We start from the raw sequence: 22331 nt of genomic DNA on the forward strand, positions 1-22331 counted from the left end.
GACACAGCCACCCAGGCTGGCGGGGGACACACTCCTGGGTCTGAGGTCCAGCAGGGCCACTGACTTGCCCAAGGCCCCTCCCCTTCTGAGCCTCTTCCTCCCGCAGGTGGACACATGAACCCCTGTTCAGCCCCCCTCAAGGGTTTTGAGGCTCCCGCTGGTATGTGTGCAAAAGTGTGTGTGCACGACCAAGTCCGGACCCTGTGTGCACTGTGGTGAAGCCCCACTTGGGTTGTCACGGGGTGGGGGGGTGGGGTCCTCCGCTCCACTCCTTCTTACCTTCCGGCCGTGGTAGCCCTGGATCCCTGGGTCTCCCTGGGGGAACCAAGAGAAGGCCATTAGAGGGGTTTTCTTGCCACCCCCTTCATATTACCATCCCTCCTCCTTCCAAATCCTCTGACCTCCACCTCCAGCCATCCCTGGAACAATAACAGGGACTGTTCTACTCTTCAGAATGAGTCCTTGCCTTGCAGAGGCAGAGGGAGGTGAGAAAGGTCAACTTGGCAGGGGCCCAGGACACCTGAGGATCAGTTATTGTTCTACCACGGACCCTCTGTGGCACCTGGACAAGTCACTTTTCCCCAGGGCTCTAGCTTCTGCATTTGTGAAACGGTTGGCTGCGATCAGTGCTTTGCTACTTCTCATCCCTAGAGCCGCAGGGACTCCAGCTTCAAAGGGAGATTCTGTTTGACATCGTGGGCTTCCAGATAAGGTTTCCAAAGAAACCGGATGACCCTGAAGGTCCTTTCCAGTTCTGGCCCCTTATGAAATGCTGTTTTATTGGGATGTTGTGACAGCGTCCTGGGCATCACTTTTCCAACTAGACCATGACCTCCTTGGAGGGCAGGGCCGCATCTTCCATACCAGCCGTAGCACTTGCTTGGCCTGAGCCCACAAAAATGCAATCCTTGTGGGACCCAATCAATTTCCGAGTGGCGTTTTTGGAAATAAGCCACTCGTGACCGTTCTCTCAGCCGAGATCCCCCTCAGCTCCCGTCAGTGCCGCCTCCCCCTCCCTCCTGCAGGGAACTCTCCCGCCCGTTTGACGCATCACCCAGAGGGCCCTCACCTTCGGTCCAGGAGGCCCAGGTAAGCCCTGCGGAAGCAAGAAAAAAAGGTGAGTGGATTCCTCTGGCAAACGGTGGGGGCTCATCATGTTTCCACTGGAGGCTGTAATGGGTTCTGGACGTGTTGAAGAACAGATCCAGAGGGTCCTGGAAGGGTATCTGAAACCTGCTGAGGGCACGTGGGGACAACAGGCTCATGTCCCTCTCTGGAGCCACATGGGCGCCGTGGGCATCTCCGCTGTGCTCGCCCACTGGAAAGTAGGTCAGTGGCATCATGTGAGATTGGCAGTGTGGTTTGGTCCAGATTCCCACCCACCCACCTCCTAACTGGAACCGCTCCCTGGAAAGCCGACCTTGCCCAGCAGAGCCTGGGTTTTGCCTCTGGCCCTGCCAGCCTGTGGGGGAGCCCTCTTCTCCCTGCCCCACCCCTGGGGCACAGTGAGCACAGCAGCCAGCGCGGGGGAGGTGGCATGGGCCCCCGCGGGAGCCCGAGGGAGAAACAAGGGAAGGTGGGCTCCGGCGTGGTCTCGGGCGTGGGTCTGGACGGCAAACACTGGCTGGAGAAAACCATGATGCTCGAGTCTGGTCTCTTTCAGTTGGTTTCAAAACATGCTTTCTGGTTTTTCTCTTTATAAACAACCTAACAAAGAAAACCACCTGGCTTGGGTTCAGCGACCGGGAGCCCACTGTGTCTGGGCCGTCAGTAAAGAAGTGAATTTGGAGCCTTGTTTTTTGGTTTTCTTGGCTTGGTTTGTTTGGTTCAATTCCCTAAATTTCACTTCCTTTCAGGTTTTCTGTTTTTGCATCTAGAAACCCATGGAAGTGAGACTAACTTCCCTCCCCCGGGTTCTGGGGAGAAATCATGGAAATATTTGAAATTCGTTACGGGGATCAAGCTGAACAGGAGAGCTGGCTCCCAGCAACTTAGGTTTTCACTCTGCTGGGCCGCCTTCTGGCCAAGATGGCGACCCTCGTCTGCCAGAGCTGTCGCCCAGCCTGGGGGGACCCTACGCTGAACCTCAGCTTTTGGGCAGCTGGGGTAGCTGAGGGCCCAGATGTGAAGCCAAGTGACATGGAATGTGGCTGTACTCACCGAGGGCTATTTGGCAGGGACACCCTGACCCAGCAACTCCACCTTTGGGAATCTATCACCACGAAAGCATCAGAGATGTGCACATTTATGTTCAAGAATATACGGAAGGGGACTCACTAACTGCCTTGTAGACGACCCAGCAGTCCTGAAGTCCACATCTCAGGAGATTCCTGACTTAGGAAGGGGCATGGTTTACGATATTAAGGGAAAAAAGTAACAGGATACAAACAGGATGTTACATTATTCAGAACATCATCAACGTGGAAAACCTTTATGTGCAGATCTAAGGAGAAAATGGGGAGTACTCTCCACACTGTTAATGATGGGGACTCTGGCTATGAGCCAGCAGCAACTTAAGACTTTGTCATAAGAGAGAAAAACACTTTTTTAAAAACAGCCACGTGGAAAAAACATTATCAAACAGACTATGTCCTTAACCCCCGTCCCTCCAATAACTGCTGATGGTGGTCTTAGCTCTGGGTGGAGAACCCATTTTCTCCCAAGAAGTCCAAGGCCCTGCTAAGTTATTCTGCCCTGGTGCTTTCTTGCACTAAATCGGGCTGAGAAAGAGTTGGGGCTTGGCCAGGGCTTACAAACAGATGACTGGTGGACACTAGGACTGACCTATTGCCTGAGTGTGGTCTTGCTTGGAGGGGTGTCTGTTGGCCCCCCTGGGCCCTCCCGGCAGTGGTCCAGTCCCCAGGCTCGATGCAGGGCCCTCCTGGCCGACCAGATGTGTAACTTGGTTGGAAGGTGGCCCAGGAGTGGAAGCCCACACACACCAGCAAAAGAATGTCTGTTAGCGATGCCAGGCAGTCAGATGCCCCCTTGCTACCTCCTTAGAACACACTGTGCCCAACTCAGGTTTTCCTAAGCCCGGGTGTCGGGAGACAGCCATCAGAATGGCCCTGGGAACTTTCTTTCCAAGCTCCTGTCTGCTGAACCTGGGAGGGGGCGCCTATTCGTGGTGTCCTCCCTGGCAGGCAAAGACTGGAGTGGAACACATGGTCTCAGGATGTGTGTTCAGAACCAGAGTGTAACAGGTGAGTGTGACAGGGACAGGCAGCTCCTGCAGGGGCCAGCCACATCCAGCGGCCTTGTCAAGTGTTTCTGCCTCTTCAGTGGGGACTCAGGTTCCCATGGGTTACGAAAGGTTTGGAAGCTTCCAGGGAATTCCTGGGACAAATCTCGAAGGAGAGGAAGCAGTGGAAAGTGGGAGAGTTACTTACGGGTGGCCCCATGGGCCCTGGCAGTCCTGGGGGCCCCAGAGGTCCACTTGGTCCAGGAGGGCCTGGTGGCCCTGGTGGGCCTTGGATGCCGGCCTGGCCCTGTTCACCCTGAGGTTCGTGGAAACAAGTGTTAGAGAGAGAGCCCCAGGCTGCAGAGCGGTCCCGCCCCAGTGCCATGCACCCGGTGAGGCCCTGCCGTGGGCTCTGGGGGAGGCGGTGGTGGGGTGATGGTGATGGTGCTGTGGTGGTGACTACATGCAGGGGCTGGTGGCAGTGAGGAGACGGCCAAGACATTAGCCCCCAGAGGAGGGGCTTCCAGAGAGGACTCGCTGCGTCAGCTGCTGGTCCCCAGGGCAGAGCTCTGCTGCGGTGGCAGAGGAGCGGGTGAGATGCCCCCCGCCCGACCGAAGGCCTCTTCCCAGCCTGCTCAGATGGCCAGGGTACAGCCCAGGTGGCCGGCAGCCTGGGCGTGTCTCAGGCCCTCCCTCTGCGTGGCGAGTCCACCGTCTCTGCGCCCTGGCCTCCTAACTATCAAGCGAGAACAGCTGCTCCTTGTTTCCTGTCACTGCTTTTTGCTGTCTTTCATTATCTGGCCCAGAGGATCAACTGAGATCCTGAGGTCAGAGGCCACAGAATTTTGTTCGGCTCACCAAATAACTGGGCAAGAGATTTTATGGAAAACATTTGGCTTGGTGGCTTCTGATGAAAAACTGGGAGCCCTGGCCAGCTAGGCCCACATTCCCGGGGGGCTGCCTCAGGCCCGCCCCCATCCTTTCTGCCTGCAGCCTGCTTCTGTCACTTATGTGATTTGTACCTGACCTCAATTGAGTTTTGAAAGTGTAAAGTGCTTTGTGCCTCTCTGGAGCCTCTATTATTATTCCTTTGCCTTATCCCCCAGCCTTTGTCACCCACCGTGCATGTGCCCAGGGTAGACCCAGGGCCCAGGGAGGTAGGGGTGGGATCATGCTCCCTGGTCCATGTGGCCCAGATCTTGGGGCTGAGGGCCAGCCCAAGTCATCCTAGATCTACACAGACCAATGTCATTATGTTATTTTCTACGTGACCTCTCCAGGGAGGTTCTGGGCTCAGCTCTTGATGGGGGGATCCAGCCCTGCAGACAGACTAAGGCAGAACAGCCTGGCAGGTGTGAGCGCTCCAGGCTGGGATGCAGGGAGACCCAGGCAGCCAGACTCCAGGCCAGCCCACCCTTCTCAGTGTGATCTCAGTAATCCTCTATGACACTGCTGCTTCCCTATGTGAAAAAGGAGCTGACAACGCTTGCTGCAAACTCCATAGAGGAAAATGATGATTACAAATAGGAGTGTACGACCTCACAATGAGAACTAAGATTTTAGCAGCATCTGCTTGAATCATCTCTCAGATGGGACATCCTAGGGCAGATGCCACCAGCAGTGCCACTCTGGGGCCTGGGCTGCAACCTGCCACACCCTCTGAGAAGCCACTTAAGGGCTCAGAGTGTCCATGGTGGGGAAGGCAGGTGCAGAAATGGGTCACAGGCCCCATTTTACAGAAGAAAAAACTGAGGCTCAGAGAAGTTGAGCTCCCTAACCAAGGTCACAAGAAGAATTTGGGGGGAGCCAGGACCCAAGCTCAGAACTCCAGACTATTCCTATTCATTCCAAGTAAGCCCCCAGCAAAAACTGCTCACAGTCTAACTTTCTGCACTTTGGCAATGACTTCCAACACCATCTGCTAAGCACATCATATGTCATATAAAGTTTCCTCTTTCAACTAATGTTAGACCCAATGTTTAAGCATCTTATAGAGCCTGTGAAATCAATATTGGTTTATTGATAGGAAATGGACAAGCCTTTTTATGTCCCACCATGGCTGACAGCATAAAAACCTTATTCTCTAGGCAGAATCTGCAGCAGGCAGGACAGGGGCCCCTATTCTTCTCTCTCTTTTGCAAATCAGGTCAGGGCAACACAAAAAGTTCTGGCTTATCCACCTCTTGCTCTTGAAAAGGGGGGCAGCAACATGCCTCGGCCCCTCCTAATTTCTTCGTCTGTGAGGTGGCGATGATGCCACCTCCACTGCCAGGTGGCCCATGTCGGATTACATGAGATAATCCAAGCAGAATTCTTACAACAGTGCTTGGGACCCAGCAAGGGCTCAACACATAGCAGCTAATGCAACTAAGGCCAGGAGGTGGCTGCTGGGGCTTGAGGCGAATGGCCGCTCTGAGGGCAAGGACTCGGCTCTCCTGAAATGGGGTCTGACACGGGTAGGGGTGGCTGAGAGCGGGGTGGGCCTGGTGCTCTCTGAGCTGCCAGTGGGCCCCCTGAATAGCCAGCCTTGGGCTAAGCGCTCAGAGCACATGGAGGCTCTCAGGACTTGGCTGGTGTAACGGGATATGTAGCCTTGGGTAGCACGTGTGTCACGTGTCCCTCTGTATTTTTAGCTGTAAATTGGAGTGATTTTTCAGCCTTGTTCAGCCAGGTGCCTGAACATGCAGGCCCCTGGGCCCTGGCTCCTGAGTCAGGCCAGATGGTGGCTCCAGGCCCTGCTGTCGGGTTTTCAGAGAGCATCTCGGAGCCCTGCCGCTTCCAGTTACCTTGGGGGTAACCCCTGACCCCCAGTGTAAGGAAGGCTACGGGCATGGGTGGCAGCCATGGAATTCCTGGCCTGGCATCACGCTGCAATGCCTATGCCTGGATCCCTGGGTCTGTGGTCTCTCGTTCTTTGTGATCTGGTCCTATCCCAGCCTCCTTGGCTTCGTTAGGCAGGAAGAAGGGAGCAGTTGCTCACAATGATTACGCCTGTCAGTTGTGGGCTACATTTCCTCTGCAAATTCCCTCGCTTCTCAAACTCAGGTTACAAGTGATCGGATGCTAAGCAATCTGCATTTCTAAATATAAAGGGTGTAGGTCCAGGTGAGAGAGCCCTGGACGTGGGCTCTGAAGACCTGGCTGCCGGTTCCCGATCTGCCCCTTGTTGTTTGTGCGACCTTAGGTACAAATTCACCTCTCTGAGCCTCAATTTAATTCTTGCACTGTGCCAGGAATTATTCCCAGTGCTCTACAAACACAATAACCCTATGCAGTAGGAACCGTTATTATCCTCGTTTTACAAATGAGAAGCTGAGGTGCAGAGAGGTTAAGTAACTTGCCCCACATCACACAGCTAATAAGAGAAGGAGAATCTGGGTGCTCTGCAATTTACTGGCTGTGTGACCTCAGGCAACTTACTTAATGTCTCTGAGCCTTACTTCCCCATCTGTGAAATAAGGATGATCATGCCTAATTCATACAACCACTGAGAGAATGAAATGAAATGAGGCCTGTGAAATGCATAGCCCAGTGGCCGGCACACAGTGATGGCTGTCGTGAGTAGTAATGGTGGGGTAGTAGTTGTGGCTTCTGGGCCTGGGAGTTGTGTATTTCCACGCCTATGGCATTCGTGAGTCCATTTTTGTCTAAATTAATGTAACGGGAGTGCAGTGAGATTCTCGCTTCACCTATAGCCCCAGCTGGCCTGACAGGGACCAGACTCGCCAGCCCCTGGGAAGCCCCACGTGGTCTGGGAAAGGGAGGTGTCTACCTGGAAGGTCCGCCTTTTAATGACTGGGGGTGCAGCCAGCCGCACTGAATTGAGGAGAGGCAGCAGCTGAGGAGAAAGATGAGTTGGAAGGCCAGAGGGCAAAGGCCAAAGATCGCAGGGGTTCAGGAGGGTTGAAAGTCCACCAGGATGGCAGGGCGGCCAAGAAGGAGGGAGGAGAGGAAGAGAGAAGAGAGATTAGCGAGCGTGAGGCACAGGAGGGAGGGCGTGGGCGGGGCGCTTGACGCTTGTGGGTGCAGTGCTGAGCTTGCCCTTAGATGGTACCCCATCCCTGGAAGGAGGCGGGCCCTTGGGGTACTGGCCAGAAGCACTCCCCGACTGGGAGAGTGGCCCCCTGGCCAGACCTGCCCTCCATGGCCAAGCTGGGTCACAGAGGCCTCCTGACATGCGGCCCAACATTGCACTGCCAGCCCCGCCGGTCCCTGGTCACGGACAGAGGCTGCTGGGCCGAGGGGAGCAGACTCCGAGGCTCTGGCTTGGGAGCCACAGGACCACCCTAAATTGGTACTTGAAGCCAGGCTGGTGTGTGGCGACCTCTGGGTTCTTTTTTTGGCTAAACGAGAAGGGCTGGTGTCAGCGGATCTGGGGAGGATGGTCAAAAGCAGAGCCAAGCCCGATCCCGAGGGTGTGGCCAGTGTGGGCACCAGCTAAGTGCTACCGAGGTCTCACCCTGGGGCTAGTGGGCTTGGAAAATAGACACTGGACAAAGACGTCTCTTGCATGTTCAACCACTTTTCTGGGGGGAGGCAACTTGCAATCATGTTATCTAATGTAATTTTCATTTCTGGAAATTCTTGCTGTTTCCAGACTCTCAACCCATGGGTGCTGAGCGCTCCGCTTTCAGAAGAGGTTAGAACCCACGTGAAAAGAAAGATGGCGTATAATCCACCTCTCGTTTTTGAAAGCATTGCGACTCACATGAGGCCACTGGGACGATTAGAAGCGGGGCCGCCTGGGCTGGGGATGCACCCAGCTAGGGACCTGGGAGCCCAATCGTGGGCGGCCCCATCCCTCCCACTGTGGGGCCTGGGGACGTGCAATGTTGGGCTCTGCATCTAGGGAGCCTCTAAGCAGAGGGGCCTGGAGACCTTCCAGAACCTACAAACCTTCAGGGTAATTATCTGGTTAGAGCGCAGAGCTGCTAGAGACCTGCTTAGGTGCTCCTGGTGTGGGGTAGGGGTGGAGGTGGAGACAGGGCAATGGGGAGAGTGAGTGCCAGGCCCAGACACCAGCTCCCCATCCCAGGGCACCCCTCCTCCCCCTCCCTCCCTGGGGATGCTACAGGCTGGAACAGGCGCCCGGACCACCTGGATCTTGTACCTTGCAGGCCAGGAGGCCTGCCACCCCCATCAGGTCTGCAGTCCCCTCAGAGAGCCAACAGACGCCTTGCCCTAGAAGGACCCTGCTTTCCTACCCACTTCCAGATAAACAGACGGTGCCAGCTGCCTTGCCCTGCCCAGCGGCTGGATCCCCAAATCCACGCTCACCCAGCCTGACTCGCTACCCACACTGGCGCAGCCATACCCCGGGCTCCTCTGCGCCCTGTGGCCCTGTGGAGCCTTCTCTCCCCGCCAGCTCCCTCTTCTTGGGTTGCGCTGAAGGGCAGAGAGCTCTCTCCTAACCGGCCCCATGCGTTCTCTCGGGGCTGATGACACACTGTCAAAGCGTCTAAGTTGTGTTGTCTCTTGTGCTGGGGGATGCTGTCTTTCTTTTGGGTAACATAACAATCCTGTGAGCCCATCGTTTCAAATAAACACAGCTGACCTTCTATTATTGTATCAGGATCAGGCTGGCCGGAACACCAGGGCCCCTGCTTCCCTGCAGCACATGCCGCTGACAGGTTGGCTCTGTCTGTGCTGCTGCCGGCCTGTGCCCCCCGCCCAGTCTTGGCCTCGCCCCCACCCCAGCCACTGACGCTCAAGGCTGCCCCCGCCTTGGCCTCCCCCTGGCCTGGGAACCAGGGGTCAGAGTCTGAATGGCCGGACCCTGCCAGCAAGGCCCTCCCAGCGGTCTTCTGGAGCCAAGCTGACCGACTCTGAGTCTGGCTTGTGCTTCTCTCCACTCCCTCAAGACCACTCCCTGGCAGGGGTGGGCGCCCAGGGCGGCCACACTGTGTGTGTGTTTGTGGGCACGATGCAGCCTATGACAGGGGGATGGACACCTAAAGATGCTCCACTGAGACAGGCAAGGCCGATCCACAAAACGAGGGGCGTTTCTCGGGTCCCAGCTCACTGGGGCTCCTGCACACCTTCACTCCCCCCATCCCCGAGAATGGCTCTCTGATGTTGGCACACACATCTGAGGGCTCCCGATAGGAGGACAGCAGACTTTGGGCTCTGTATCCTGGGCTGAAGCAAGGGAAAGGAAGGAGCTGGGTGGGGCCAAGGGGGCACAGGAGATCATCCCAGCCCTGAAATCCCCCACTCCACTTGGAGGGGCTTCCTTGATTCTTAAAGAAGCAAAACAGAGACTTTACCCTTGAATTGATTCAGTCAGCCTCCAATTATCTCCCACCATGGAGGTCTGGGTCCTCTGAAACAATGACTAACCCAAAAGTCCCTCTGATTCCACCAGGGCAGGCAGATGGACACACACAAGCTGTCTCTCTCTCTCTCTCTCTCTCTCTCACACACACACACACACACACACACACACACACACACACACACACACACGCACGCTGGGTAGGGAGCCAGACCCAGACTCACACAAGCTGCACAGCCTTACGATGAAGGCCATGTGCAGAGGAGCACACAGCCAGGCGTGCAGAGTTCCAGATACACACACGCTGGGGGCTCGCAGGCCCAGCCAGCACAGGAGCAGACATACAAAGACACGCAGCTATGCACAAACACACACACACACTGACTACCAGGCACACCCCCAGGAGCTGGCCAAACACCCCAGCACCGTCACGGCCCCACTCTGGCTGCTGAGTGCAGAGGGGGGCTGTGTGCTCCTGGTCTCCAAGCTCTATAGGGAAGAAGATGAGGCTAAACTGGGGGCTGTGCTCCAGGGATGGATCAGTATTCGGGGTTCACTTACCCGGTGTGGGTGCTCTCCACACTGACCCTGGGGAAGAGAAGGAAGGAGAGGAGGAATTAGGCCCTTGTTGGCGGGCTGTACCTCGGGGGCAACCTCAGGACTTGGGGACGCACCATGCATGTGCGTCACCCGCCTGCCCCGCTCTGTCTTGGGCTGAGCTCTCTCAGGCAGGAGAACTGATTCCCTCCCTCGAGCCTCGCTGGCAGCAGGGAGGTAACCTCCAGGACCTGCCCGGACGTGGCTCCACAGAGCCAAGGGCAGGACTCTGCCGCCACACATCACATGCCATGACGGCAGAGTCACGAGTTATGCTCCGTGCCTGGCTGGAAGTATCTTCCGGAAAGGCTGACCCTCTGGGTGGGTCCACCCAACGGCTCTGAACAGGAGCCCCTGGAAGGGAACAGCAGACACCAAGGCAGGCTATGGGCAACGGGGCCCTCGGAGACGCCTTCTTGGAGCCACGGGTGCCAGGTCCCTGCACCATCTGCCTGGGGGCAAGCCCAGAAGAGCCCCCATCAGAAACTCAAGGAAGCAGAGAAGGTAGGAGGCTAGGAAGAGGGCCAGGCCAGTGGTTTACAAACTGACACCTCAGAATCCTAGAGGCTCATGGAGGTGCTCAGGAAATACCATGGGGGTGGCAGGCAGGATGGGCAGAGAAAGAGGCTGAGAAGGACCAGGCTCCAGGCCATGCCTTCCCCACCAAAGAACCCCACGCAGGGCAGCTTCCCTTCTCTCTCTCATATACCATGTACCACAGGGTACAGGGGATTCCCCTGGTTCTGTTGATAAAATCTGAAGTTTGAAAATAATCCTTTCTACCTGTTGGAAGGCTGCTTCTTGAGATGAAAATTCTAGAAAACCTCCATCAGCTTACCTTTTCTCCTTTTTGTCCTGGAGGTCCCTAAGAAGAGAAATGAGACAGTTAGAAACAGAGGCTAAGGACTCAGGGCCCAAAGCCTCTCTGCTGGGAAACTTGGGGCGAGGTACCAACTGGCTATCCTGGGGGACCCGCCAAGCCCTGTGGGGAGGAACACACACACAGGTCAGTGGCACACAGAAGGCGGGCAGAATCAGAGATGCAGGCCTGCGTGGGATTGTGCAAGAAACTTTTTGGAAAGCCTGCAGTCCCGAAGGCTGGGCTTGGCCACCCACACCAGGTCTTCCGGTGCCCGAGATGTTCCAGCTGGCGTGGCCCAGCTCCTTCATCCACCCGTGGACATGACTAGGTGTGCCCTGCCCCCTGCACGCGGCCGCGACGAAGAACAGGTGTCATCCTTCATTCATTCCCGCAACCGCCAGCATCTTGTGGGCCAGCCACGGAGGAGGCTGCATGGCCACGTCAGGCAGGGCTCTGCTACTGCACACTCACGCCACGTCCTCACGGAGCCAAAAGCACCTTCTAACTCCTACCCTCCGAGGCCTCAGCATCAACCCCACTGAACCAGAAGGGCTTCTGGGGACACGGGGGCTGGGGCAGCGCTGCAGACTTTGGGGGTTTTGGAGAAAGCTTTGGCCAAAGAGGAAGCAGGAAGTGGGCGACTTAAGCCATCCTCAGTTCTCTGAGGAGGACATGGCGTCCAGCTGACCCGAGGCCAGTGCTGAGAAGGCTTCACGCTCGGCCAGTGTGGAGGGGAGGGGGTAGGATGGTGCACCTTGTTCTGAGGACCCCCTCGGAGGCAAGGCTTCCAGGATGTGCTGAGTCACACCCGCGCTGGCCCGAGAGGAAGGCGCTGGCGTCACTCCATCTCCCGGACGAGGTGACAGAGACAAGACCCTGCGGCTCAGTGAGTGGTGGCACTGGGACCGTGAAGGTCCAGCTGTGTCCACTCTGCCACGCGCTCTGAACTGGGCTGGACCTCGGGGGGCAGGGCTTCTAACCTTGGCTGGAGCCACAGGCAGTGTCCCAGCCTCTGGGGCCCTGAGCTCCCTTCCATCCTGCAGGCCTTCCTGAGGGCCTGTGAGGACCCACCTGCCAGGCCAGTCTCTTTGGGGTTTGAAGACCTCAGGATGCCCATGGACAGATCCATCTGGGTGGGAGGAAAGCCTTCTTTTGTCCCCGACTTGACAACTGGACCAACCCCCAAACTGGGAAATTCCTAGGAGGTTCGTGGGAAGGGACAAGTGGTCTTTGGGACAATCCATGTGGCACCCCAGCCTATGTGGTTGACTAAGTGTTTAGCATCAAGTTTAGCAGAATATGATGCATCTGGCAGGGAATCAGACTGCAGGGGACCAGGCCACCCTCTCTTGGGACAGAGAGAGGAGTGTGATGAGAGAAGGAGGGCCAGGGGCCCAGAGAAAGAACCCAAAGGCTTGGGACTGCAGAGACTTGGAGGACTGAGTCCAGATGTCCCAAATGGCGGCCCATGGGACAATCGTGGTCCCCAAGGTATTTTGTTGATCCCACACAGTTTTATTTCAATAAACTGAAATATTGAAGAGCAAGGAGAGTACAACAAAAATCTGAATTTCAAGTTTCTTTTAAGTATTTCAAGGTCCAACAACACAGGGCACCGATTAGCTCCTGAGCCTGCCCCTTTAGGACAGGTCAGGGCAATGTGCCAGCTTGGCACCTGTCGTGCTTCCTCTGTGCCAGGCACTGTTCTAAGCACTTGGCGTGAATTAACTCCTCTCGTCCTTAGGACAGCCCTGTGAGTTGTGGGACAAGCCATGAATGCAGAGTCCTGGCTCTCTTTTACGCCACTTGGGGGGCCCCGGTCCTGTCTACGCCTTACATCAGATTCTCGGGGCTACTGTGAGGTGGGTGGGGCAGAGATGACCCCCTTCTGACAGGTGAGGGCACAGGTTAAGCATGTGAGGGTGAGCCCCAGCCCCCCATGTTGGATGCCCAGCAGCAGGTAAACCACCCAGGAAGGGAGGCGAGTGGGAGACGGACAGATGCTAAACAGGCCAAGATAATTACACTAGACAGCGTGTTGAATTAATAGCTTGGGGTCCCCGTGCCAAGCCAAACAGAAGCCTAATGGCTCTGTGGCCTGTCGGATTTTGACGGACGACTACGAGGTGGACGGGGGACCTATCACACTGATGTGAGCTCATGGGAGAAGGGGTGGCCCTACCGTTCCCTGTTCAAGTTAGTTCCGACCCTGAAACAGATGGGGAAGACTCACGGCGGGCGAAGTGGGGTGGGGCAGAGGGATGGCAGAAAGGGGAGTCCCCTAGAAGGGTCCCTTTCTTTCTAAACAAAGGGCCCTGGCAGCAGAAGGAGACACGGTGGAGGGTAAGGGCCTACCACGTGGGTCTCACTCCCTGTTCTGTTATTTAGGAGTTGTGTCAACTCAGGCAATACACACAACCATCTGAGCCTTGATCTGCCCTTTCATAGAGTGGGGATGATAAGCTGTTGGGAGGATTACAGAGCAGTGCCCTGCTGAGGGCCATCACTGTTCCTTCCGGGGTGGCACGGACTGGGTTAAGGCTCTCCAGAAGGTGGGAAGGGGCCAGGAGGAAGGTAGGGGCAGAGGTCTGCTTCTCCGGGTCTGCCTTGCGCCCGGCTGGGGCAGGAGCGCCTGGAGCCCTGGGCAGCCCAGAGCAGGGAGCACGAGGAAATCAGGCTCAGGACGAAGTGCCCGATGGGTACCCCTCGGCCCCCCTGAGAGTGCTGGATGAGAGCAGCGGTTTGGGAACACTAGCTGCTAATTCTGTGTGACACTGGCCGAGCGCAGACGCTCTCTGGACCTCCCTTTCCTCATTCTTCAGGTGGAGAAGCCCCCTGCCGCCTCTCCTCCCTGTGCTGAGTGATGACCTAGGGGGACGCGTCGCACCCAGCCGGGGAGTGACCATGGGGCGGCCACTCCCGCTGCGGGGCAGTGCTTCTGTGGCCCGTGAGGGCTAGGCTGACCCCCACACCCCTCGAGGGAAGGCAGGAAAGCTGGGTCTTACCGTCTCCCCTTTTGGTCCGGGGCGGCCCTGGAAGGAGAGGAGCACGAGCGCTGGGTGAGTCGTTTGCACCCCAGAAGTACCCCAGCCCCACCCCCCCGTCACACAGGGCTCCTCCCGTGAACGTGTGCGTCTGGGGCCCGGTGAAAAGGACTGAGATGAGCAGAGAGGAGCTCGGGACGGGAAGCAGCCTCCATGTGGACTTGGGCATGTATTGGGGCTCGACCGAGATGGAGACGCCGAGCAGCACACAGGAGGTGCCCTGCGGGGCTGGGGGCAACGGCGCGAGCCAGAGCTCTCCAGCCCTCTCCTCTCCCGCGGCCTCCTTGCCTCACTACCTTCCAGCCCCTTCCAGGAGGCCCCGGAATCAGCAGATTCTAGGATGGCTCTTGCTCCAGATACTGAGAGTGCAGCTTGGAGGCCGTGGACTTGTGCCCAGGGGAGGCTCATGGGGGACAGGGCAACTCATGCAAATGGCCTCTCCTCCCCTTCCCACTGGCAACGACTTTCCGCCCCAAGAACGTTCATTTTATCTGAAGCGTCTTCCAAGGAGTCGGGGTCTCGCAGAAGGACTAGGAGACCCCGGGTTAGTGACCCGGACTAAGTGGGGGGAGCCCATAGCCCGAGAGGGTCCACTCACCGGTTTGCCGTCAAGCCCAATGGGACCCTGAAAGAGAAAGAGGCCAGATGTAAAGACGGAGCATCACAGCTGTCCTGGCAGAGAGGCAGCCTGGGAGGTAGTTAAGGGCACAGGTTCTGCTCTGTAACAAGTTAGGGTTCACATCTCTGCTTCACCACTTGCTGTTATGAGATCATGGGTAAGCTTAAACCTCGCTTTCCCATTCTAAAGTGGGGAGTAAAGGAATGTCCCATGAGGGGTCTTTGGGAGTGAACAAGATGCCCCCTGCCCCGTGCTGGCACGAGGGAGAACCTGACGGGTGGCAGTCGCCATGGCATCAAAGTCCTTTTCACCTCGAGTGGAAAGTGGCGGGCGTGTTCCTGGAAAGCAGGGCTGGCCAGCGCCGAGGCCTGCGGGAAAGGGGGAGCTGGCTGCTCCCTGCCCGCCTCTCGTAATCTGCCTTAGGCCTTAGGCAGGGCTCCCAGGACATCCAGATGGCCACATGACTGCCCCCAGCAGGCGGATCTGCTCTCAGAGCCAGGTCAGAGGTGGCCTCCGAGCGGTGCGTCATCTGCCCCACAGCCCAGGGTCCTGTGGCTTCACAGCCTGTCCTGTCTGCCACCCCTGCAGGTCCGTGTTGGTGTCCCTGTCCCCTCCTGCACTGTAGGCCGAGCACTGGGCTACTCTCCTCAGTTACTCTCCACGAAAGGCTGCAGGAGAGGGTCCTTACCGATGGGAATTTGGAAGGGCAAAAGCAGTTTGAGGGCCGGCCCTGCCTGAAGTTTAACACAGCCAGGCCCAGGAGTCGCCAGGGGCACAGCTGACCAGTCCTCTCCACTTACCGGAAATCCAGGAAAACCTCGAGTGCCCGGCTGACCCTGAAAAGAGCAGGAGAGGAGTGAGTGTGGGCGAGGAAGCCACACCTTAGTCCCCCGTTCACCTTGGCTCTCAGAGGATCAGTGGTTTCCCTCCCACTCCTCTGTGATCATCCGTGAGAGACACAGGATGGGAGGCAGGATGGAGAAAGGAGATGGACCATCATAGGAAATCTCCTCCAGGGAGTGGGGTGGGGAAGGGAAAAGCAGGTGGCCAGCATCCTTTGGGTTTTTCTGGGAAGTAGCCTCCCAGAGCTCCTCACTGCCCGCCCAGATGCTCTGAACCTCGGCATGGGAATGGGATGGAGAGCAAGGACAATGGGGACAGCCTACAGCACGCTGAACTCCTGGACTGGGATTGTCTAAGTCCGCTTCATCTACACAGTCATTGTTCACGGTCACCTATCTAACGATGGTTTGGATATCGGAAATTGGCCTTTGGAATGTGTTTTCAGACCAGAACAGGTCGGATTGCCCACTGTCCTCTCGCCCTGGCTAATAGGGCTCTCCTGGCTGGGTAATCTCTGGGTCCCCCAATCTTTGTGGGATGCAGAGCGATCATGTCCATTTTTCCAGAGGTACAGAGTGCACAGATCTCGGTATTCAGGTTGGAGATTAGAAGCAGGTTCACTGGCCAGATTCAGGACAAAAGAGAAGTGCAGAGGTGAGAAGAAGCCTGAGGCTGTGCAGACCCAGGGCTGGAACGGGCTGACCAGGAGGTCCAGGGTGATGGAGAGCTACGAAACCTGGGTCCTGTCACTCCCCTTCTCAAGAACCAGCAAGGGTTCTCTTCTGCTCACATGTCATTCAAGGTCAGCCTCACTCTCATCCTGATGCACCATTTTAGCTCCTTGCCTGCCTCATCTTCCTACCTACTCTCTGCTTGGGCACCCTGGCTCACCTGCCTTTCAGTGGACACACCACATCTTTCACACGATTAGCTTTCAGCTTGAAGTCTCCCCTTGACTGAGATGGCCTCAGTCTCTTCCCAAGCTTGGGGTTTTGACTCTGGTAGACTGAGTTCTAATCGTGTCTCCACTGCCACCAATGGCTATGTGACTCTGAGCAAATGGCTTAACCTCCCTGTGCATCAGTCTCCTCATCTACAGAATGGGGGTAACTGTATACACTCATAGGGTCGTTCAGCTATATATGTAAAGCCTATTGAAATGGTAGCTGCTATCATCAGATGTCTGCTAAACTGAACTGAACCTATAGGAGCACCAGAATAGAGCAAGGTTGTCTTTGATCCAATGTCTTAGGATCAATGGAGGTCTGTCCTTGCCAAGCAGTAGTTTCAGTATTGGCCCTTATCCAGAGGAAGATTCCTCTGGGTCCAACTGCTGTAAACCTGAAACACCTCCAGGCTGCTTGGGTCTTCCTTGAAGCTGTGGACATGGATGCCTAGAGGCCTCTGTTCGGGGGATATGCTCAGGGGACAAGGCTGGGTGGGATGGGGTCCTTGCTGCCAGGGTCCAGGCAGGGAACCAGCTGGAGCATGCTGTGGGCCCGGGTTGGGCTTGTGGGAAGCATCCCAGAGGGCAAGAGCGTGGAGATGCCACTCATGTACCAGAAGGGCCCCAGCCCTCTGTCCTCTCAAGGATAAGAGATGCTAAGAATAGCACTAAGAAGAAAACCTGGAAACCACCCAGTGTAAACTTCCAGCTACGCTGAATGCTGAGAGGCCTGAAGAAAAGGTCAGGAGGAGAGGATTCCAAGAAACATCTTCAAGTCCCACTCTGGGTAATGTTTACATGGTAGGGATAATCACATGGTTTGCTAATTACAGAGCTGTCCCTGGTAGCAGAACGCATCTCTCCCACCCAGAGCCAAAGCCAGGGCTGACCAAAGCTTTTTCAGGGATCTTGGGAAGAATGTTGTCATTGACCAAATGGAAACTGGGACTCTACTTCCTGGAGAGGTCGGGCCTTGGAGAGGCTTGGAGATGGATTTTAGTTTCCATGTCTTCATATCTCTACTGAAGGTGGACATCTCTTCCAATGTTTGTTGACCCATCCTATTTATTTGTGAACTGCCTGTTTGTATTCTTTACCAATAATTCCTACTACGTTTATCTTTTTCCTACTGATTTGAGTAGAGCTCTTTGTCAAGAATAGTAACTGAGAGTCATATGTGTTGCAAATATTCTTTCCAATTTGGCATTTATCTTTTTTATGGTATATTTTCTGCCGTGTGGAAGTTCTACATTTATGCCGACAAACATATCAATCTTTTCCTATGGCTTCTGGGTTTTAGGTCATGTTTTTTTAAAAAATTAATTAATTTATTTATTTTTGGCTGTGTTGGGTCTTCATTGCTGCGCACAGGCTTTCTCTAGTTGAGGCGAGCGGGGGCTACTCTTCGTTGCGGTGCGCAGGCTTCTCATTGTGGTGGCTTCTCTTGTTGCGGAGCACAGGCTCTAGGCAGGTGGGCTTTGGTAGTTGTGGCACACAGGCTCAGTAGTTGTGGCTTGCGGGTTCTAGAGCGTAGGCTCAGTAGTTGTGGCACATGGGCTTAGCTGCTCTGTGGCATGTGGGATCTTCCTGGACCAGGGCTCGAACCTGTGTCCTCTGTATTGGCAGGCGGTGGATGCTTAACCACTGCACCACCAGGGAAGTCTTTAGGTCATGTTTTGAAGGGACTTCCTCAGTTCAGAATTATAAATGTTTGCTCATGCTTTGTCCTCATATTTTATGGCTGCATGTTTTACATCTGAGTATTTTGTTCATTTGAAATTTACTCTGATTTCTAAACTGTTTGTCAGTTGTCTCAGCATCATTTCCTGAACAATCTATCTTCTCTTTCTATTGTGAAATGAAGCCTTTATCATGGACCAAATTCCCAGATGCGTTTGACTTTACTTCTGTTCTATTTGTTGTTTTAATTGCTCTGTTTCTATAATACATTTTGATGGCTGGTAGAACAACTAAACCCCTCCTCCCCTACCCCCCTTACTCTATGTTTCAAAAAGTTTCTGAAATTCTCATAACTTTCATTTTTCCAAATGAAATTGAATGTTACTTTGTTGGACTCCTAACTCCACCCCCCCAGATTCATGGGTATTAGGATCATGTTAAAATTGTGGATAGATTTTTTTGTAGATTAATTTACAGATTAATGTTATATCCTTCTATACAAGTACAAGGGAAATAAGCTTTACACTGCTCTCTAAAATCTCTTCCTTTAATTCGAGGCCAGGGAAGAGAGGGAGCGAAGTGCATCCCTGTTTTTCGGAAGTGGACCTACGTCTACTCCTCCCTACCTTCCTCCTGCCTGCACTTGTGTGGGGTAAAGCAACACAGACAAACTGAAGTTTCTGGTAGGAAGGACGCTACCAGGAGCTCTCCCTTCCCTCTTATGTAACCCCTGAAAGAGGGCCAGTCGTGGATCTGTCCAGAGCCTGCCTTATTCTACCTCCGCTACCCCAAGTCAGTGCTGGCTATCTTTTAAACAAGACTCTGCTGGTAAATGCTTAATCCCGTTGGGGAGAGTGGGGGAGGAGAGCCCTGCTTTGTACAGCATTTGCCAATTTCTGTAAATCTGTGATTCTGTAAATACTCCCACCACAGCCCGTTTTAAGCTTGAAAAGTGATGTCACTGAACGCAGAGTTGGGAGAGGGTGTGTATGACCCACCCTCGTGAGCCGCCTCCACTCACTCTGACCTCCGGCAGCAAACGGAAGGCCAAACATTACAAGGACATCCCAAATCTATCACCTTCAGATTGAACTCATCTGCCCCCGCACAATCTGCTTCTCCCTTTGGGGAAGGGCACTGCCAGGCACTCCGCTACTCAAGTCCGAAAGGTGGGGTCACCTTGAACTCCTCTTTCTCCGTCAATCCCCATTTTTATCATCACTAAATTCCGTCAATTCCCCTTCCAACATATCTCGCCAGTCCAGCCCTCCCACCAGCCCCACTGACTGTGCTCCAGTCCAGGCCTTGACGATTACAAGTCCCTTCCTGCCAGCCCCATACCTGCAGCCTCTTCTAAGCATGCTCCCTGCTGGAGCAGGAAGGATCAGGGGAGCTTTTTTTTTTTTTTTTTTTTTTTTTTTTTTTTTTTTTGCGGTACGCGGGCCTCTCACTGTCGTGGCCTCTCCCGTTGCGGAGCACAGGCTCTGGACCCGCAGGCTCAGCGGCCATGGCTCACGGGCCCAGCTGCTCCGCGGCATGTGGGATCTTCCCGGACCGGGGCACGAACCCACATCCCCTGCATCGGCAGGCGGACTCCCAACCACTGCGCCACCAAGGAAGCCCCTGGGGAGCTTTTTAAACTGCAAGTCTGATCGTGTTCCTCCTCAGCAGAACACAACCCAAGGGGTCTGCACTGCCCTCGGGGTAAAATCCTGACTCCTGAACATCGTGTCCTTCATGATCGGGCCCTTGCTCACCTTGCCAACCTCTCTCTCACCATCCTTGCTCTTGCTTTGCTCTGGAAAGAACTTCCCCCATTTCTCCGGTAGTTTATGGGAACCGCTCCTGCCTTGGAGTTTCAGCACTCCTCCCCAGCCTTGGTACCTGGGACCTCTGTTCCTCCTTGATCACAGTTTAATTACCTCTTCCTCCCGGAAGCCTTCCCTACCTGCCCTCACCCCAAGTCAGGTGCCTCCTCATCTTCCACAGCTCCCTAACAGTCCCCAGCTGAGCGCTGACTGTCTGTACTATAATCACTATGGGATGGCTTCTCTTTGCAAAGGGGCAAGCGGGCTGCAGTCAGGTTTTCATCTTCTACCCAGCACCTAGGATGTCGTAGGTGCCTGACAAATACTAATGGAACAAATAAACGAAGAAACACTCAATGGGTGTATTGACCTGGTGTCTCATTGTGAATGAGGGCTGGAAGTTCAGACAGCTCCTCCTGGCTCCTGAAGAGAACCTGGGGTCTCCGGGAAAGAATGAGCTCCCTCTGAGATGGGGGGCATTTCCTAGCCTGGCAGCTGGCCTCTCCAGTGCCTGTGGGGCCAGCCAGCATCTCGGGGTCCCAGCCTCCTGCTCAGTTTAATGGGGCCCACCGCTCCGGCACCTTGCCTCACTGGAATGTGAACCATCCTTCTCCAAAGTGCCCGGATGGTGCCCCCTTTGCACGGACCGTTTACGAAGCTGCAAGACAGGAGGCAGGTGGCCCCTGAGAGTGGCAAGGCTGGTTCTCATTAGCAGCATGTGTCCTAGGCCCTTCCTGGCTGAGTGGAAAGCCACATGTTCCCCATCATCCCAGGCCGCAGAGGGCTTGCCCACTTGACCTCTACCCCTTAATTGCAATCGGTCCCATGGTCTTCTGCAGTCCCCTGCTCTCAGCAGCTCCAGGCGGCTTCCTAGGAGGAGCTAAGGGGGTTGCCCTGGTGTCTAGCGAGGACTCAGCAGGGGCGGCCCCAGCCATCTGGGTGAAGGTCACACACACAGGCCAAAATCCGAGGACACTGGGCTTGATCAAGCCTCCTGGTGCCATAAAGCCTCCCCCAACATCAACACAACACTCACAGGGAGGACTGTTTTTTCAAGGTAAATATCCTTTTTAAACAGCAGAGCTTAAAACGTGGAAGGCGGTGTTGGAGAAAGAATGCTGGCTTTGGAATGAGGCCGACCGGGCCCAAACCAAGCTCCAGCACGGAAGAGCCGTGTGACCACAGGCCAGTTATGGACCTCTGTTTCCCGCTCTGTGAAATGGGCTGGCAGCTTTCCTGGGGGCCGGAGGGACTGGAGGAGGCTGGCACATACACAGGCTTTCAGTGTAGGACCTAGCATGTCTCCTAGGTGTCCAGGAGAGGGAAGCTATTGCTATTACTGGAACAGAAGGTACTCTTCACCACTGGAACCATGTCCAGCGCGGTGGGTATATTGATACACGCTGGGCTGGAAGCAGGGGGAGCTGAGGCAGACCCTGCCCCCAGAGCATATTCCCCAGAAGTGAGGCCTTTTCAACCACTTCTAGGTAGCCAGCTGACATGACACTGCTGAAAGATGCTGCTAAGAGGGTGTGAGAGGACCAGCCTGATCCACACAAGGGAACATCTGTGGTCAGACCAGGAGGCAGACAGAGATGCTGGCCAAAGGGTAGGGCCTGTATTCTGTGTTACTGCCCTGTCCTCCTAACAGGTCCACCCCAGATTCCGTCCTTGTCGTTGGAACCTGGGGGACTGTCTTTCTCTGTGACTTCCCCATGTCCTAGTCGGCCCCTGGCTGGGTACCCCACCTGGGCTCAGGGCACCCACACTGTGGCTCCCCCAGTACACGAGGGGGCTTACAGCCCAGCGGGACGGTGGCCACGTGAGCCAGAAGCACAGGTGACGGGAACCCCGCGGCTGGGTAGCATCAGGGGTCAGAGTGTAGACTCTGAGCACACGGCCCGGGCTGAGCGTCACATCCCAGCACCATGGCCACACTCTCATGTATGGCCTCCGGCAAGTCACCCGGCCTCGCTGTGCCCTGCTTTTCTCATCTATAAAGTGGAGGTGCTAATAGTACCTACTGTGGAGTTCTCGTGAGGATTGAGTGAGCTGCTATGTGTACAGGTGTTAGGATACTGCCCGCCACAGAGTAAGTGCAAAGTGTCAGCCCTCAGCACTGTCGCGTGCTCTGAGCTGGTAGAAACCTTGCAGGGAGGGCCTGTCCACGCAGCCCAGGCCCCTTCAAGCCCTGCCTCCAGCCCAGGCCCCCGGCCTGCCCGCTGGCCCTGCTCCCCAGCTCCATCCTTCGGCTGCCCTCTCTGACCTTCTCGGCTCTCCCTCTCTGCTCCTAGCTCTCACCATAGCCCCTTCCTGGCTGCAGAGCCGTCAGGGCCTTGCACGTAGCTTAGCAATTTGCTCTCTGACCCCCCTCCTCTCCCTAGTCAGTGGGTAGGAGCCTCCTGCTTCCCACTGAACGCAGGGGAATGGGTAGGGGGCGCTTCACCACCCATTGGGCGAGGCTCTGGGAGCATGAG

The 22331-nt window shown here is 55.6% G+C and overlaps 1 protein-coding gene across 2 annotated transcripts in view; it reads right to left on the reverse strand.

Moving 5' to 3' along the window:
- Window positions 1-22331, reverse strand: part of LOC101317944 (protein FAM241B) — a 286912-nt gene that overhangs the window by 48733 nt on the left and 215848 nt on the right. The window contains exons 9-17 of one of the 2 annotated variants that reach the window (XM_073793708.1): window positions 15378-15413; window positions 14557-14583; window positions 13920-13946; window positions 10891-10917; window positions 10017-10043; window positions 6954-7019; window positions 3390-3497; window positions 1070-1096; window positions 280-315 (exon numbers count right to left, since the gene is read on the reverse strand). In XM_073793708.1, coding sequence (XP_073649809.1) covers window positions 280-315; window positions 1070-1096; window positions 3390-3497; window positions 6954-7019; window positions 10017-10043; window positions 10891-10917; window positions 13920-13946; window positions 14557-14583; window positions 15378-15413 — 381 coding nt within the window. Of the gene's footprint in view, window positions 1-279; window positions 316-1069; window positions 1097-3389; window positions 3498-6953; window positions 7020-10016; window positions 10044-10890; window positions 10918-13919; window positions 13947-14556; window positions 14584-15377; window positions 15414-22331 lie in introns of those variants that run through there. The other variant, XR_012326693.1, reaches the window with a different exon arrangement.

The sequence above is a fragment of the Tursiops truncatus genome, chromosome 16 (assembly GCF_011762595.2).
Source record: "Tursiops truncatus isolate mTurTru1 chromosome 16, mTurTru1.mat.Y, whole genome shotgun sequence".
NCBI classification, from domain to species: Eukaryota; Metazoa; Chordata; class Mammalia; order Artiodactyla; family Delphinidae; genus Tursiops; species Tursiops truncatus.